At 43.3% G+C, this 16762-nt stretch overlaps 1 protein-coding gene across 9 annotated transcripts in view; it reads left to right on the forward strand.

The window, feature by feature from the left end:
• The first annotated feature begins 1110 nt into the window (after window positions 1–1110).
• Window positions 1111–16762, forward strand: part of SRSF4 (serine and arginine rich splicing factor 4) — a 33272-nt gene continuing 17620 nt past the window's right edge. For 2 of the 9 annotated variants that reach the window (XM_074014367.1, XM_074014385.1), the window contains exons 1-5: window positions 1111–1315; window positions 3950–4124; window positions 13702–13837; window positions 15438–15621; window positions 16289–16463. Coding sequence is in view for 1 of the 9 variants with exons in the window: in XM_005544189.5 (XP_005544246.1) it covers window positions 1209–1315 (107 nt within the window). In the remaining 8 variants the exon portion in view is untranslated. Of the gene's footprint in view, window positions 1316–3949; window positions 4125–11014; window positions 11926–13701; window positions 13838–15437; window positions 15622–16288; window positions 16464–16762 lie in introns of those variants that run through there. The other 7 variants (XM_074014370.1, XM_074014372.1, XM_074014381.1 and 4 more) reach the window with 6 other exon arrangements.

The following is a 16762-nucleotide window of genomic DNA, read 5'->3' on the forward strand; positions in this document are numbered from 1 at the left end:
TTTCAGACACTGTTCCAAGTACTTTCACATATACTACCCCATTTAGTGGCCTATGTAATCCTTGAGATGGGTATAAATTATCCTAATTTTACAGGTTAGAAAATTGGATAGGCCAGGCGCAGTGGCTCACACCTATAATCCCAGCACTTTGGGAGGCCAAAGCGGGCGGATCACCTGAGGTCAGGAGTTCGAGACCAGCCTGGCCAATATGGTGAAACATCGTCTCTACTAAAAATACAAAAATTTGCTGGGCATGGTGGCGGGCGCCTGTAGTCCCAGCTACTTGGGAGGCTGAGGCAAGAGAATCGCTTGAACCTGGGAGGCAGAGGTTGCAGTGAGCTGAGATCGCGCCACTGCACTTCGGCCTGGGCAACAGAGTGAAACTCCTCTCGGGGAAAAAAAAAAAATAGGTTGGATTGTGGTCAAGTAATTTGCTCGGTGTCATGCCTAGTCTAGCTCCAAAGCTCCAGCCTTCTCCGCTTCTCACACTGCTTCTATTTAAGCAGTGCCCTCTCTTAAAAATAATACTGGTCTCATTTTTTGGGCATTTGACATGACAAAACTACTAAGTGCTTTATATACGTATTCTCTCATAATTCTCAAGACATCTCTGGAAGTAGGAACTACTCTCCCCCTTTTACAGAAAAGATAAAGGAGAGTCCGAGACATCGTGCGTAACGAGCCCAAGGTCACGGGTACACAACCGTTTGGAAGCCAGGTTTGGTTCCAAAGCTCCGGCTCCAAAATCCAAACCGCACCCGGTTCAAAGGACAAAAGCAGGAACGCTCGCTCGCTGGGCTCTGGGAGGTACGGGCACTTCCGGGGGAGGGGCAAAGCCAGCTGGCTGCGGAAGGCGGTGCAGGAACCCCTTTGGCGAGCTCGCAGGAGGACGTGCCGCAGCGCCGCCTGTCGATCACCTTGCCCCGCCTCACGTCGGCGCGCCCCCGGACAAGCTCCTCCCCCAGTCCTGGCCGGGCGGGAAGCGAAAGCGCGCTCTCTCCGGTTACCCTCCGCCTAGGGGAAGGGCGGGGGAAGTGGAAGCGCGCGCTCGTGAGCTGCGTGCTCGCGTACGTCGCCGGGGTTCGGCTGCGTCCGTCCCGCCGCCCGTCCGTTGCCGCCGCCGCCGCCGCTGCCGCCGCGTTCTCGCTTTGCCCGCCGCCGCCTGAGGGGGGCTGGGGCCGGGGCCAGCCACCACTGCCGTTGCCGGGATGCCGCGGGTGTACATCGGCCGCCTGAGCTACCAGGCCCGGGAGCGCGATGTGGAGCGCTTCTTTAAGGGCTACGGGAAGATTCTGGAGGTGGATCTGAAGAACGGGTGAGGAGGGCGAAAGAGGGTCCGGCCGGGCGGGGACAGACCCCAGAGACCCCAGCGGTGGTGAGGAGGCCGTGGGGACGGGAGAGGGACGCCTGGTCCGCGCGAAGCGGCTACTGGCCTGACCAGGCTCCGCCATAGTGGCGGCGCCTCGGGGGCGCGGGTAGGCCCCGGTTCCCACTGCGCCTGCGCGGGTGGGGGTGGTAGCGGCATAATGGGAGCTGTGGTGAGGCCCTGAGTGGGACAGGGAGAAGGAAAGCCCGAGTGGGGCTGGTGCTCCGGGCAGGAGGGCACAGCTCCAGGGCGCCCGGGAGACCTGGGTTTTCCCTTCCTAGGCCCGGGACTGGGGCCTGGTTCGTCCCTGGGTAGAGACCAACCTTTCCCGCTCTGAGGATTACTGGAAATAAACAGGATTTCCTGCTCCCTTTCACCTCTTCCCCAGTCTGTGGATCAGACGGTCACAGCGCGTCTTTCCCGGGGACTGGAGCGTTGGAGGGAGGCCCTTTTTAGCCATGTGCCACGCTCTTTTGGGCGGGAGACTCCAGTTTGAGTAGTCTAGTGACAGTTTCGAAAGTATCGTCTTGCCGTGCTGAAAGCCTTCACCGTTCCCTCTGCAAGAGTAAATTAAAGTCTTAACTCCTTATCTTTAAGACTCCGTGCAGAGTTTCCACGCTGTGGTTTCCGTTCTCCAACTTACCGAAAAATTGTTTTGCCGTTTTAGAATTTGTTAGGAGAATAGTGGCCACCCTGGCTAGTATCTGCGTCTCGTTAACGCAGACGGAGACGAAATTGTTAACTTACTGCCTCCCCCAGAGTATGATCTATTATTTGTATTCCTAATCTACTTCGGCAAAATTAGGGCCAGTATGAGCTACAAGTTTCAGGGAAAACTGTTGAGGAATAAGGTCTGGAGAAAATACTCAACGGGGAAAACTGGGAACCAGGAAATGTTAGATAGGGCTTGGAAGGCATGGATATAAAAAGGACTGGGGTAACATTTTAGGGCACTAAACCTTGGGTGTCAGAGAACTCCCGACTTAAAAAAATACCTCTACTTTGCAACAGGTCTAATATAGCTACCGTTTACTCCCGAGGGTTATACTAGCAACTGACACCTGAAACATTTTGAAAGTTGCCTAAGTATGTTTCACGTTTGAGACAAGTTGGTAGCTACCATATTCTCAAATGATTGTCTGGGTTTAGAAAGTCATTTCAAATTAATTGTTAGGAAGAATCGTTTTCTGAGGACGTCTTTAGTAAAGTACTGATTTCTTTTACAAAGGCTTAGAAAATTACTCCTTTTGTACAGTAAAACGTTCAGTTTTTAAGGATATATTGAAGTGGGGCTGGATGTTATTGTATACATTTCATATATGTGAAAGTTAAAACTCCAGTTGTTTACAGAGCCCAACTAAATTGACAGAATAACTAACTTTTGTGAGCAAAGTGTGGGCTTTGAAGCCAGCCAGTTCTAAGTCAAATCGTGGTTCCACCACTTACTACGTATGGGCAAGTTACTTCTCTGAACCTGGTTTCTCATTGATGTGGAAAAGGAAGATTAGAGATAATAAATATAAAGCATTTGGCTTAGGCAGTAAGTGGCAGCTATAATCAGAGGGATGAGGAAACATCTTTGCTTGTTGGTGTTTGATAACATAAAGCATGTTTGGTGAGGTCTGTTTTCTAAGGTCACTCAGGTGATAGTGTGCGGGAAATGACAAGACTGTTAATGGGAAACTGATTCATCAACCAAATGTATTGATAACCCATCGACAAAATGTCCACCACTGTGCTAAATGAATTGGGGGAGGAGGCAGAAAACAGTTCTGCTCTTGAATAAATTAAGCATTATGACATGTGCACGTTGAATTAAGAAATGTTTGCTTTCGCTTTAAACTCTAACTAGTAAAACTTGGAACGATTTGCTTGAAAAGATGTGTTGAAATGGGCTTTGAAGAATAGATTAAGTAGAGCTTGAAGTGAAGAATTTAGGTGTCTGGGAATAGCGTATGTCGTAGTTGGGACTCAGACATGGTGACTTGTGCCTGTAATCCCAGCTGAAGTGTGAGGATTACTTCAGGCCAGGAGTTTGAGACCAGCCTGACCCCATCTCTACAAAAAAAATTTTTTTAATTAGCCACGCGTGGTGGCACTCGCCTATAGTCCTAGCTGCTTCAGAGGATGAGGCAGGAGGATCACTTCAGCCTAGGATTTCAAGGCTACAGCAAGCCAAGATTGTGACACTGCACTCCAGTCTGGGTAACAGCAAGACCCCCACCTCTAATAAAAGTACAATGATGACTTTCTTTGCTTTTTGATGAATAGGGAAAAAATATTTTTTAATGTCATAATTGGTGTTGAAGACATGGCCTTCAACAAAGAAGCAATTATGAGAAATAGTAAACAATCTAACATGGATTGAGCCTTATGAAGGATCTAGAAATTTAACAACATAAACCAGAAACAACGACTATTAAGATTTTACAGTAAAAATTCAAAATCAGTAAGTAGGAATTCAAAGGCTCTGGAGAAGGAAGAAGTGAGCAACCCAGAAGGAAGATGGAGCGATAAGAGGAAAGAGCCTTTGAGGACCCTAAATACCTGGGTGGTTTTTTAAGGAACTGTTCATTCTTACAGTTATGCTGCCAAACCATGATATGCATGAAATGTCATTGAAAGTCAAGGTTGAAATGAAGTCATTTTAGAGTTTCAAAGAGAAGTATGACGGTCACCAGACAGCACACAATATGACCTCCTGGCATCATTGAGGAATCATTACAGAGGAAAACGACTTCTGGGAAGAAGACCAATGGTAAAGATGTATATCAAGCAAAAATTACCTGTAAGGCAAAAATGCTGGGGAGTCTGAAAGGAAGGAGTGAGTACAAAGGAAAAAGCATAACTTAGCTATATATGTAAACTTATAGTTCCCAAACAGAAGGGCAGTGGATCTCCCTACTGATAAGCATGTTTGAACATATCTAGATTGTGATTAATAATTGCAACTCAGAAACAGATTTTGGATGTTTTAGATAGGTCTTTGAAGAATTGCTGGAGTTCAGATTTGTAGAAGTGAGATGTATCAGTAGATATGTTAGGCTGAAGGGTTGTAGGTTAAATTTAGAATTAAGGCATAAAATGCTTGTATAGACCGATCACAGTGGCTCACACTTGTAATCCCATCACTCTGGGAGGCCAAAGTAGGTGGATCACTTGAAGTCAGGGGTTTGAGACCAGCCTGGCCAGCATGGTGAAACCCCATCTCTACTAAAAATACAAAGATTAGCCGGGCGTGGTGGTGGGCACCTATAATCCCAGCTCCTCTAGAGGCTAAGGCAGGAGAATTGCTTGAACCTGGGAGGTGGAGGTTGCAGTGAGCCGAGATTGCATCAGTGCACTCCAACCTGGGCAACAGAGCAAGACTCTGTCTCAAAAAAAAAAAAAGAAGCTTATATAATAGGAAGATGACCAAATAAGGAAACAAATGAGTTCTTCAAAGGAGATTTAGTGTCCAGGAAAGGATTCTATGGACCCTGATAGGATTTGGAGAAGAGGTATGTAAGCAACAGTTCATTGCCTGCCATTTTATTATACCAGGCAACCGTAATGTAGATTGCCACTGTTTTAGAGAACTTTTTGAAAGATGGTTTGGGACCACAAATACAACGAAGATCTCCCAGGATCGTATAGACCATTTCAGTTCCCATTAAGGTCTCCTACATTTCTACCCGCCCCATAAACTTCATCGAGTCACTGCAAGGGCCAGGCACGGTGGCTCACGCCTGTAATCACAGCACTTTGGGAGGCTAAGGCAGGCGGATCACCCAAGGTCAGAAGTTCAAGACCAGCCTGACTAACATGGAGAAACCCCTGTCTCTACTAAAAATACAAAATTAGCCAGGCGTGGTGGCGTATGCCTGTAATCCCAGCTACTCAGGAGGCTGAGGCAGGAGAATCGCTTGAACCTGGGAGGCACAGGTTGCAGTGAGCCGAGATCGTGCCATTGCACCCCAGCCTGGGCAACAAGGGCGAGACTTTGTCTCCAAAAAAAAAAAAAAAAAAAAAAGAGTCACTGTAGGGAAGGGAGGGGCAGGAAGAATCCTAGACGCATGTCAGGGAAGCAACAATATTAGCAGCACCTCTTTATACCTTTTCAGTTCTGTGGTAACTTTTGCTGGCTTTGATTGTATATAGATTTTATTTTTTATAATAAGCCACTTCATGTAAAGTGTGCAAGAATTTTGAGTACACTAGTTGCCCTTTTGCCACAAAATCTTGTGGTTTTAGTCAGATCTTTATATCTTAGCTTTTCCAAATTTTAGTTAATGAATAAAACTTACCACATGCTAAGATTATTTTGCCTGTCTGGTAGCTGGAAGGATAAACCCCCAGATCATTGAAATTTATAGTTTTATTTTTTAGTTAAAGTCATGAATTAAAACTTTCAAGGGAAACTTGGATTTAAACTTCAGAACCTGTGTTTCATGTAACAGTGAAATCATGAATAGCCTGAATTTTCAGGGGATGTTGTGGTCTGTTTAGTCAAGCTATCTAATTATTACCAGAAAATTTTTGTTTTTATCCTTGTTTAATGCACTGTAATTTTTTTAATGTGGAGTTCAAGACTCTTCGAGTGAGGCAGGTCGTTGTTCTGTGTGTCACTGATCACTGGAGGGCATTATTAAGCCTTAGATACTAAGAGGAATCTCTGCCAACCCCAGCACCTACACAGGGATTTTTCTCTTTTGACTCCTGAATTCTTGAATTCTTGACAGATTAGGAAGTATATAGTTAATGTTCCAGGTTGCTGGTTTCTGGTTAGATGAGCTGTTGCAGTATTTTGTTTTTCTTTTTTTTTTTTTAAGTTTTTAGTTTTTAAGTCTTTCAACACTTCTCCCAAGGCCCTGTCATTCATCGTTACTGTATTCTTAATCATGAGAGGGATTATCTTCACCCACCACCAAGTGGCAGAGAAGTGCTTTATCATTTTTATGATAATGCTGTAACTAGTGAGTGACAGAAAATGACAAAAGAAAAAACAAACACTTTCCCTTTAGGAACCCTACCACCTTTTTGTTTTTAAGCCCTTTTGCCAGCCTGGGAAGTAGCATCCCATTTGCACCAGCATGTACAAAGCATTAGAGTCTGTGTTAAGAAAAGGAAGACATTTGGTTCTGGATTAATTTTAGGATTATCTAAGAAGAGATTAAACAAGTTTTGTTTAAAAGCTTGTTTGAACAACTCTGTTTATGTATACTTAAAGACCCACTCTTAATTTTCAAAATAGCGCATATTTATTTATGACTGGACTTTTTTTTTTTTTTTTTTGAGACGGAGTCTCTCTCTCTCTTTCCCCCTCTCTCTGTCGCTCAGGCTGGAGTGCAGTGGTACAGTCACACCTCACCTCCCAGGTACAAGCGTTTCTTCTGCCTCAGCCTCGCAAGTAGCTGGGAGTACAGGTGCGTGCCACCACCCCTGGCTAAAGTTTGTATTAGTAGAAACAGGGTTTCACCATGTTGGCCAGGCTGGTTTTGACCTCAAGTGATCCGCCTCGCAAAGTGCTGGGATTACAGGCGTGAGCCACTGCACCTGTCCTATTATAATTTTTTTATATGGAGAAGGACCAAAAAAAAAAAGTCCGAAGATGAAACTCTTTGCATGTGGGGTTTTTTAGTTTAGTTTTTTTTTTTCTTTTTCACATACAGGTATGGGCATGTGCACACACACACACTCTGTCTCCTTTTATTCTTTTTTTTTTTTTTTTTTTTTTTTTTTTTTTTGAGACGGAGTCTCGCTGTGTCGCCCAGGCTGGAGTGCAGTGGCCGGATCTCAGCTCACTGCAAGCTCCGCCTCCCGGGTTTTTACGCCATTCTCCTGCCTCAGCCTCCCGAGTAGCCGGGACTACAGGCGCCCGCCACCTCGCCCGGCTAGTTTTTTGTATTTTTTTAGTAGAGACGGGGTTTCACCGTGTTAGCCAGGATGGTCTCGAACTCCTGACCTCGTGATCCGCCCGTCTCGGCCTCCCAAAGTGCTGGGATTACAGGCGTGAGCCACCGCGCCCGGCCGACTCCTTTTTTTCTTAATTAAAAAACCCACCATCCGGTTGCGGTGGCTCACGCCTGTAATCCCAGCACTTTGGGAGGCTGAGGCGGGCAGATCACGAGGTCAAGAGATCGAGACCATCCTGGTTAACATGGTGAAACCCCCTCTTTAAAAATACAAAAATTAGCTGGGCATAGTGGCACACGCCTGTACTCCCAGCTACTGAGAAGGCTGAGGCAGGAGAATTGCTTGAACCCAAGAGGTTGCAATGAGCCGATTTTGGGCCACTGCACTCCAGCCTGGTGACGGAGCGAGACACCATCAAAAAAAAAAAACTACCTCCTGCACAGTCTCTCCCTTTTCTTATGCCTCTCCCCACTCGTTTTTTTATTTTTTATTTTTCAAACTTGGAATCATACTATAAATTATTTTATAATTTGCCTGTTTCACCCTAGCAACCTGATCCTTTTCCTTTGTCATTAAGTCTTCTCCTACAACCTGGTTTCTAATGGCTACATAGCACTCCTTCATACATATGGTATTTAATGGACATAATTAGAACCATGTTGCAAGGCATTTAGGTTATCTTTGTGTTTGTACTATTTTATGCATGTATAATACTGTTGAATATATTTTATATGAATTTTTGTATACATTTCTTTTTTCCTTAGGGCAGATTCCTGCAAGTAGACTTTGGGAGTCAAAGCATATACACGTTTTAATGCTTTTGCTAGCTATTTCATTACTTGGTAAACTATTTGTGTTTCCACCTGCTGTGTTTAAGAGCTCCTGTTTTTCTTTTTTTCTGTTTTTTTTTTTTGAGGTGGAGTCTCAATCTGTCTCCTAAGCTGCAGTGCAGTGCAGTAGCACGATCTCGGCTCACTGCAACCTCTGCCTCCCAGGTTCAAGCAATTCTCCTGCCTCAACCTCTCAAGTAGCTGGGATTACAGACGCCTGCCACCACAGCCCGCTAATTTTTGTATTTTCAGTAGAGATGGGGTTTCACCACGTTGGCCAGGGTGTTCTCGAACTCCTGACCTCAGGTGATCCACCCACCTCATCCTCCCAAAGTGCTGGAATTACAGGCATGAGCCACCACACCCAGACAAGAGTTCCTACTCTTCTGAACAGTGCCCTTTGTTATAATTTTTTAAACTATTTTTTTCTAATTAAAATGTTTAGGATTATATATGAGGAAATCATCTGACCGTCTTTAAGGCTCATCTGTTTAGCCTATCAAGCATAACAAATTCAAGAACTTTTTGGACCAGGTGCGGTGGCTCAAACCTGTAATCCCAGCACTTTGGGAAGCTGAGGTGGGCAGATCACTTGAGGTCAGGAGTTTGAGACCAACCTGGCCGGCATGGTGAAACCCTGTCTATACTGAAAATACAAAAATTAGCTGGGTGTGGTGGCACATGCTGTAATCCCAGCTACTCAGGAGACTGAGGCAGGAGAATTGCTAGAACCTGGGAGCCGAGACTGCACCATTGCACTCCAGCCTGTGCAACAGAATGAGACTCCATCTCCAAAAAAAAAAAAAGAACTAGAAACGAAAACCTTTTTGGGCTGGGCACAGTGGCTCACACCTGTAATCCCAGCACTTTGGGAGGCCGAGGCAGGCAGATCACGAGGCCAGGAGATCGGGACCATCCTGGCTGACATGGTGAAACCCCATCTCTACTAAAAAAAAATACAAAAAAATTAGCTGGGCGTGGTGGCGGGCGCCTTTATTCCCAGCTACTCGGGAGGTTGAGTCAGGAGAATGACGTGAACCCAGGAGGCAGAGTTTGCAGTGAACAGAGATCACGCTGCTGCACTCCAGCCTGGGCGACAGAGCAAGACTCCATCTCAAAAAAAAAACAAAAAAAAAAACTTTTTGATTCACTAGAGAATAAATGTAGGTTAATTGTAGATCATTTAGATATTATGAAAGCATAAAATGAAAAGTATTAAGAATCTTTTTAAGATAGGTGAGGTCTTATGTGCAATTTTGTGTCACACTTTTTTTACTTAATTTATCTCATGTACTTTTTTCTATTACATTAAAATCTTCCTTATTAATGACTTCATAAAATCCATTATATGGCCATATTATGATTTACCCAACCATTCCTCTTATATTGTCTACCTTTTTTTTTTTTTGGTCTCCTAATTCTTGCTGTTATAAGTAACTCTGTGATGGGTATTATGTGCATAAAACTTCGTTTGCATTTTTATTATCCCTTAGTACATATGGATTCTATGAAATAAAATTCATGTGTCACAGCAGGAGTGAACATACTCAAGTATCTCAGTGCATTTAACCAAATAACTTTCCAGAAAAGCTGCACCAGTTATACTTAACACCAGCAGTGTATGAGCATGCCCATGTGGCGGTCACCTCAACAGCATGGAGCACCCCTGTTGTGCTTGCTGGCGGGTCGTGGTGGCTCACGTCTGTAATCCCAGCACTTTAGGAGGCCAAGGCAGGCAGATCTCCTGAGGTCAGAAGTTCGATACCAGCCTGACCAACATAATGAAACCCTGTCTCTACTAAAAATACAAAAATTAGCTGGGCATGGTGGTAGGCTCCTGCAATCCCAGCTACTCGGGAGGCTAAGGCAGGAGAATCACTTGAACCTGGGAGGCGGAGGTTGCAGTGTGAGATCACACCATTGCACTCCAGCCTGGGTGACAGTGAGACTCTGTCTCAAAAATAAAAAATAAAAAAATGCTAATTTACCAAGTGAAAAATGATCGGGAAGTTTTTCTTGAATGAATAATAAATAATGAGAAATCGGACTATGAATTAAGTAGCATGCTATCATTGTTTTATTGGTAATATAACTATTACAAATGTGATCAAATTTTTTTTTTAATTAAAAGTCACTTTTTGAAGTCAACTTACCCCCAAAAAAGTATATTACCTTTTCCCCCCAAGACATAGGGGATTTAATTTTTTTCTGTCATTTTGAAAAATCAATGCCAAGAGATAATACCATATTGAGATTTTTGACCAAATGTTACTAGCATAAATTGCCCTGGTTTAAGACCTCCACTCCTTGGTTCTTGGTCCCTTCAGTTTGTGGTGTGACTAAACATCATTTGTAATTATTTGACTAAGTCATTTGAAACCCCTGTTCTTCAGTTTAACATACTGTTTTGCTCCTCCCTTTCTCATTGAGGTATTGTATGAATTTAAGGGCCATGTGAAGTATTTGTCCCTTCTTAAAAGATAGGCACAGGATATAGACTGGGTAGTAAAATGTGGTTTGGGTTTCTAGTGTTTTTTATGCTTCCAGGTACCCAGAACCTTAAATTGTACTTTGAGCTCCTCAGAAGAAAGGTGCTCCAGGCATCTAAGAGAATACCGTTGGGGTGATACTTACAAATTCGTAAGCTAACACTGAAATCTTAAAAGTTTAAAAATATTAATGCATTTGTATGATTTATTTTTCAACTGAGTATGTCAAAGCACTTTATAAACAAGTGTTGTCCATAGTTTGTACTGATGGGGAAACTGAGGCCTGGGGTGATAAGGTGACTGGCCCAAGGTTACAAAATGAGTTATTGACAACTCTGGAAATAGAGGATTTTTTTAATTCACATATTAGATATATGTGGGCATTGGCATTCAAAGCTTCCCTCATGCTATTTCCTTTAGTCCTGTCCTTTGGGGACTTGCCTCTGAGGGTGAGAGGGTAGTTCAGGTTTCCTGGCTTGTTCAGCCTTTTGTCTCTGTAGAGGCTTCCAGCAAGCTGACAAGTTACTGCCAAAAGTGAGACAGATGGTATTTTTTATGATGTTGTCCTTAGTTAGAGACTGTTAGTGATTCTTCTCCTCAGGCTACTCTTTGAAAAGCTGTAAGGTGGTATCAGCTTTATCGTGGTTGGCTGAGGAAGGATTTGTACAAGTAAATGTTCTCTGCCCTATTGTCATTCCTAGGGTCATCTGGTCTCGGAGTATCCTGAAGGTGAGGGATTAGATTGTGCTCTGAATTGGTATACCCATAGTTTGAGGAAATGTTTTACTTTTGTGTGTGTTGAGATGAAAGTCTCCCAGGCTAAAGATTTCTGAACTGCACATAATGCCTGAAGAAACACTTGAAAGGCACTTTATTTCTCCCAGGTCCCCAACCATGGGTTTAGGCTTTTATGCCAGAAAGGGGACCTTCATGAACAAAGACCCCCAAGACCTAGAGAGAAGAGGAAGTCTGAAAGAGGGAGGTTTGAATTCAGCCTTCAGGAAAGAAGAGGGCAGAGCAGGAGGCTCAGGCAAGGAAGTCAGGAACCACAGACCAGAAGCATTGACTTGGAAAGGTTTTCATGTAATTGAAATGAAGCTATTGATTCATCCATTTTAAAAGAATTTGAAAAATTCATTAAAATGTCAGTAGCATCCACTAATTAATAAAAGCATAGGGAGTGGCATCTTTAAAACCAAAAATGAAAATGAAGAAACAGACTCCAGCCCAGGGACCAGGGACGATTATGAGGGACATGGTGCCTCATACAGCCAAGATGATCCAAGAGGCATCATCTTTATGAAGCTTTAACACCTGGCAGCCTGCTCATTGTGTTGTTTAAGAGGTAAGTATGAACTGGTTTTGTTTGTAGCTTTTGTGTGGAATCAGGTAGTGCTGTCTGCAGAGTGTAAACCTTTATTTCATTAAGTAGGAATAACAGACACGGTAATTCTGTATTAAATCCCAAGAGTTTTATTCTAAATTGGTAATGTGACTTTCATCTCTGGAGTTTTTTCAAATCGTTTTTAATATGTGGCTGAGTCTCCATGAACTTTTAGTGCGTCATCAGGGAATAGTTGATTCCCCTCTTTTGAAACCTTTGGATTTCATTTACCCTTAGTGTTGAAAAGTATCAGAAAATTGAAATGGACGCAGATGATTGTATCTGCCCTCCCTTTCAGGAAAGCCGTGTTGACTTTAAAATATCAAAAAAGTAAGTTCAGTTATGATTGCAGGGGATAATGATAGTTTGATCCACAAACTATTTGCAGTGTAAAAGTGAGATACCTTAGCTGACTTAGTTCATTTTTGAAAGTTTTGGATAGCTAAAACAAAGTTGGCAAATAGGCTCATAGAGCAGTTACAGAGTAAGACTAAATTTTGATACAGATTCCTCTCTACCTCCCATTCTGGGAGGATTTAGTTTTACTGTTTGGTGTTTAGGATAATGATTGTTCTATTTTTCTCAACCCACTATGTGAATATGTTTTCTGTTAGAGATGGGCTGTTATCTGCAATGTGGACTCAATACCATGGGCTTGAGTTTGGTTATTTCATCATTAGAGAATTTTTTTCAGCAGTTGGTTTACTTTATGAGAAAGGATCATGAGTTTAATTTTCCTAGTGATATATTTGTGTTCTCATTGTCAAGATATGTTTCTTAATGATTTGTTACCTTTTTCTATTTTCCTAGACTAGTATTAAAATTTTGATAGCATATGGGTTTGGTTCCACTTGTAGAGAATAAATGTTCACAACTTACTGATATTAGCACACATCACATGCAGAAATGGTGTTTTCTTGCCACTTACTCTTTCTCATGAGATGCTTATATTCCTGTGGGCATTTGTCTTCCACGCTACAGCACATAATTTGATGAAACATTTTCTGTGCAAGAGCTTGTGTTTCTCCAACTCTGGTTTTATGGACCACGTCTTTTCATTGGTGTATAGGAGGCGGTTAGAACGTGGTGGTAGAATGCAGGTTTTAGGTTACCTGGATGTGGAGAATCCCAGGTCTTTGGGGTAGCTTTGGAAGTTATCAACTCTTCTAAGTTAGTTTCTTGATCTGTCAGATGACAGTAAACCTCAGAGTTGTGAAAATTAAATGGATATAATGTGTGTAAAGCACTTAGCGTAATGCTTTATACATCGTAAAATTTTGAAAAATAGGAGTAGTTATTACAAAGAAATTTGAAGAAGAGGCGTAGTGGGCTGCATGTTAATAATAGTTTGTAGTTAATGAAAATTAAATCACATCATCTTAGATGTTTATCATCTGCATAGTACTTTTCTGGTTGCTGCTTTAATCTTTGTATAGTTGAAAGTCTGTAAACTTTCTAGTATTCTTTGATTTCTGGCCCATTTCCCTCCTACCATTCACGCTTATATTTTTTGGTTCGAGTCACCATTCCTTGCAAAACTAATTAAATACATTCCTAAACACATGATATTGCCAATATTCATTCACATCCACCACGTCTAGGTCCAAGTCTTCATCTTCTTTATGCTGGTCTAATTTTTGCTGAGCCTTAGAACCAAAGACAGACTCTGGGGGTTGATATGGGACCTCCAGAATGGGGATTGCACAGAATAATCTTATTTTTCCTCTATTCTTCTAGTCTGTTATGTTCTGAACCCACACATGTTTTCGGAAGGACCAGATGGCTGACACTGGCTAATGGGAACCAAAAGACGAGTGAAAGTAACCTGGTTGTCACATACCCCCAGCTTAGAGGTGCTTCACCCTGCCCCAAGGTCAATTTCTATTTTCTCTAGAGACTTTATCCCATTATATCAAAAACCTTTACTACAGCCTGACTTATCTGAGGTTAGAGTATCATTAAGTCAAGCATCAGCATTTGTTGAATGAAAAAAGATTGTACACAGGACTGGGAGAGAAGCTTCTGCCTTTAAAATACAGTAGAAAGCTGGGCATGGTGGTTCACGCCTGTAATTCTAGCACTTTGGGAGGCCAAGGCGGGTGGATTGCCTGAGCTCAGGAGTTCGAGACCACCCTGGGCAACATGGTGAAATCCTGTCTCTCCTAAAAAAAAAAAAAAAAAAAAAAAAATGCAAAAATTAGCCGGGCGTGGTGGTGCACACCTCTAGTCCCAGCCACTTTGAAGGCTGAGGTACAAGAATTGCTTGAGCCCAGAGTCAGAGGTTGCAGTGAGCGGAGATCGCACCACTGCGCTCCAGCCTGGGCAACAAGGTGAGACTATGTTTAAAAAAAGAAAAAAGGAAGTAGAACCTTGTGGTTTAGAGCTGGGGTTTTTAGAGTCATGGGTCTGGGTTCCAATCTAGCTCCTCCACTCATGAGCTCCTTGACAATGAGCAAGTTGCTTAGCCTCTCCAAGCCTCAGTTTCTCATTGTAAAATGGGAAGAATAATAATACATTCTTCACGTTTGATATATGAATGAATGAAATATTATGGATAAATTATTTACTGTTCCAGGCACTGTGCTAAATAAGTAGCCAATAGATACTAGCCTTTGTTGTTCTTAGTGAAAAGCTCATAATCAAAAGAGAAGGTAAGCACAAAGACAAAAACAAGGCTTAAAAAGCTACAGAAACATGACTGGGTGCAGTGGCTCACTCCAGTAATCCCAGCACTTTGGAAGGCTGAGACAGCTGGATCACGAGGTCAGGAGTTCGAGACAAGCCTGACCAACATGGTGAAACCCCGTCTCTACTAAAAATATAAGAATTAGCTGGGTGTGGTGTCATGCGCCTGTAATCCCAGCTATTCAGGAGGCTGACGCAGGAGAACTGCTTGAACCCGGGTGGCGGAGGTTGCAGTGAGCCGAGATCGCACCATTGCACTCCAGCCTGGGCAACAAAGCGAGACTCCTTCTCAAAGAAAACAGAAACAAAAAAACATAAAATTGAATAGAAGTGCTAAAGCTAAAGAAAGTCCTAAAATAATTGGAATAGGCAGGTTTTCTGAGGCTTCATGAAAGAGGTAATTCTCAAGCATATGGAAGAAGATTGGTATAATTCAACTTGTATAGTCAAGGTGTTCCGGGTTTAGAGAGTGACATAAAGATACTTAGGAGTCATTATAGGCTTCTAAACAAAAAAATGATTTAGCAGCAGACTTTTCCTGATACAATACAAAAGACAAGTTGACTAAGAAAAAATAGCTCTAGCCTAGAATTATATAAATTAATCCAAATGGTAGAGACAGCCCTGAAGGCCCAGCAAATGAGAAAACTGCAGAATTTGGCAGTAGACCCAGTGGGTAACCAACCAATAAGGTATAGTCAGAAGTGATTACAAAGGTGTTGGGAGCAAATTAGATGGTCAAGGGATCTGGAAGAGAGACATCATGAGGTAGGTTTTCTTCTTTGAAGGTGGGGAAAGATCAAGTGCAGACTGAGCTGTGGCCAACGTTTGCAGACCAGGAATCCACACTAGCTCTAATCAGAGAGCCCTTGGTGTGCGGGAACTGCCAGTTTGCCGACGTGAAAAGAGTCCCAGACTGGGTAATGGTGAGCCCTGAAGTCGCACCCCAGCTCTGCCACTCAGTGAGCACGGGTAAGTCATCCACCTCCTCCAGGTGGCCTTGATGGCCCTCCCTCCTCTGAGACTAAAGAAAGAGAGGCCACGATGCCCAGAGCAGCCTCCTTCCCGTCTCAAGAAAGGAAAGGATCTCAGGAACCCATTTCATGTGGTAGCAGCTTTTAGTTGTGGGTTGTAAACAACCCTCTGTTGCCAGGAAAATCAAATTGCAACCATAATCACAGATCCTAAGCAGTAAATGTGACATTGGTTAATTCTTCTGTGAGGGCCTGAACGCTGGTTCCCTGGAATGTTGCAGACCTTTGGAATCGGGGCAGTTACACTGTTCTCATTCACAAGCTTTTCTCTGAGTTGTCCTCTTCTGAGCACTAGAGTTGGTTGCAGAAGTGTCTTTCTACAGTTTGCCAAGCACTTTTTGCAGACAGCAAGAATTGCCATTTTTTAGTACTGTCTTATCAGTGTGTCCTGACTTTTTACCTCATAAGACCAAGTTGGCTGAAGCATAGGACATCACTGAGTGCTTTGAAAGAAAGCTGTTTGATTCCTGTTCACTGAATGCCATTTCTTTCAGGGTAGATTTGAGGGCTTTACCCTTAAAGTACAGTGCTACTGACTCTAGATTGAGGGTTCAAGCCACCCCATGGGTTAACTTCAACAGATGAAAATTTTTCCTTGGCTACAGCAACATCCCTAATCCTGACCAGCCATGGAGAGGTTCGGTTCTTACAAGGAAAATGAGTGAATGTGGGAATGGCTCACCACATTGTGAAAACAAAACTCACATCCTGCTGATGGTTGGCTGAGGACTGTCATGTCCACATACAAAGAAAAGCATGTGGCACAGTTTTAGGACAAAGGTGAGCAGAGATCCACCGTGGAAAGGGGCATATTTTCTTATAGAGAGACCATCCAAGGCATGCCCCTCGGTAAGCAGTGTTGGTGGGTGACCGCGGTCACACGCATGGAGGCTTGCTTTCCCCTGCTCCTCATACCCACTCCCTAGCAGTTTCTGGTATTGAGCACCCCCTTAGTCATGCCTTGCCCAGTTAGCCATTCAGCCTATTTCCAGAGCAAGTCATGGGCATCAGATTGCAGACAGGACTTTGTCTCCCTGTTCAGTGAAGATGTTTGGAAGACAGAAGTAACCCTAAGCTGT

The sequence above is a fragment of the Macaca fascicularis genome, chromosome 1 (genome assembly GCF_037993035.2).
Source record: "Macaca fascicularis isolate 582-1 chromosome 1, T2T-MFA8v1.1".
Classification (NCBI taxonomy): domain Eukaryota; kingdom Metazoa; phylum Chordata; class Mammalia; order Primates; family Cercopithecidae; genus Macaca; species Macaca fascicularis.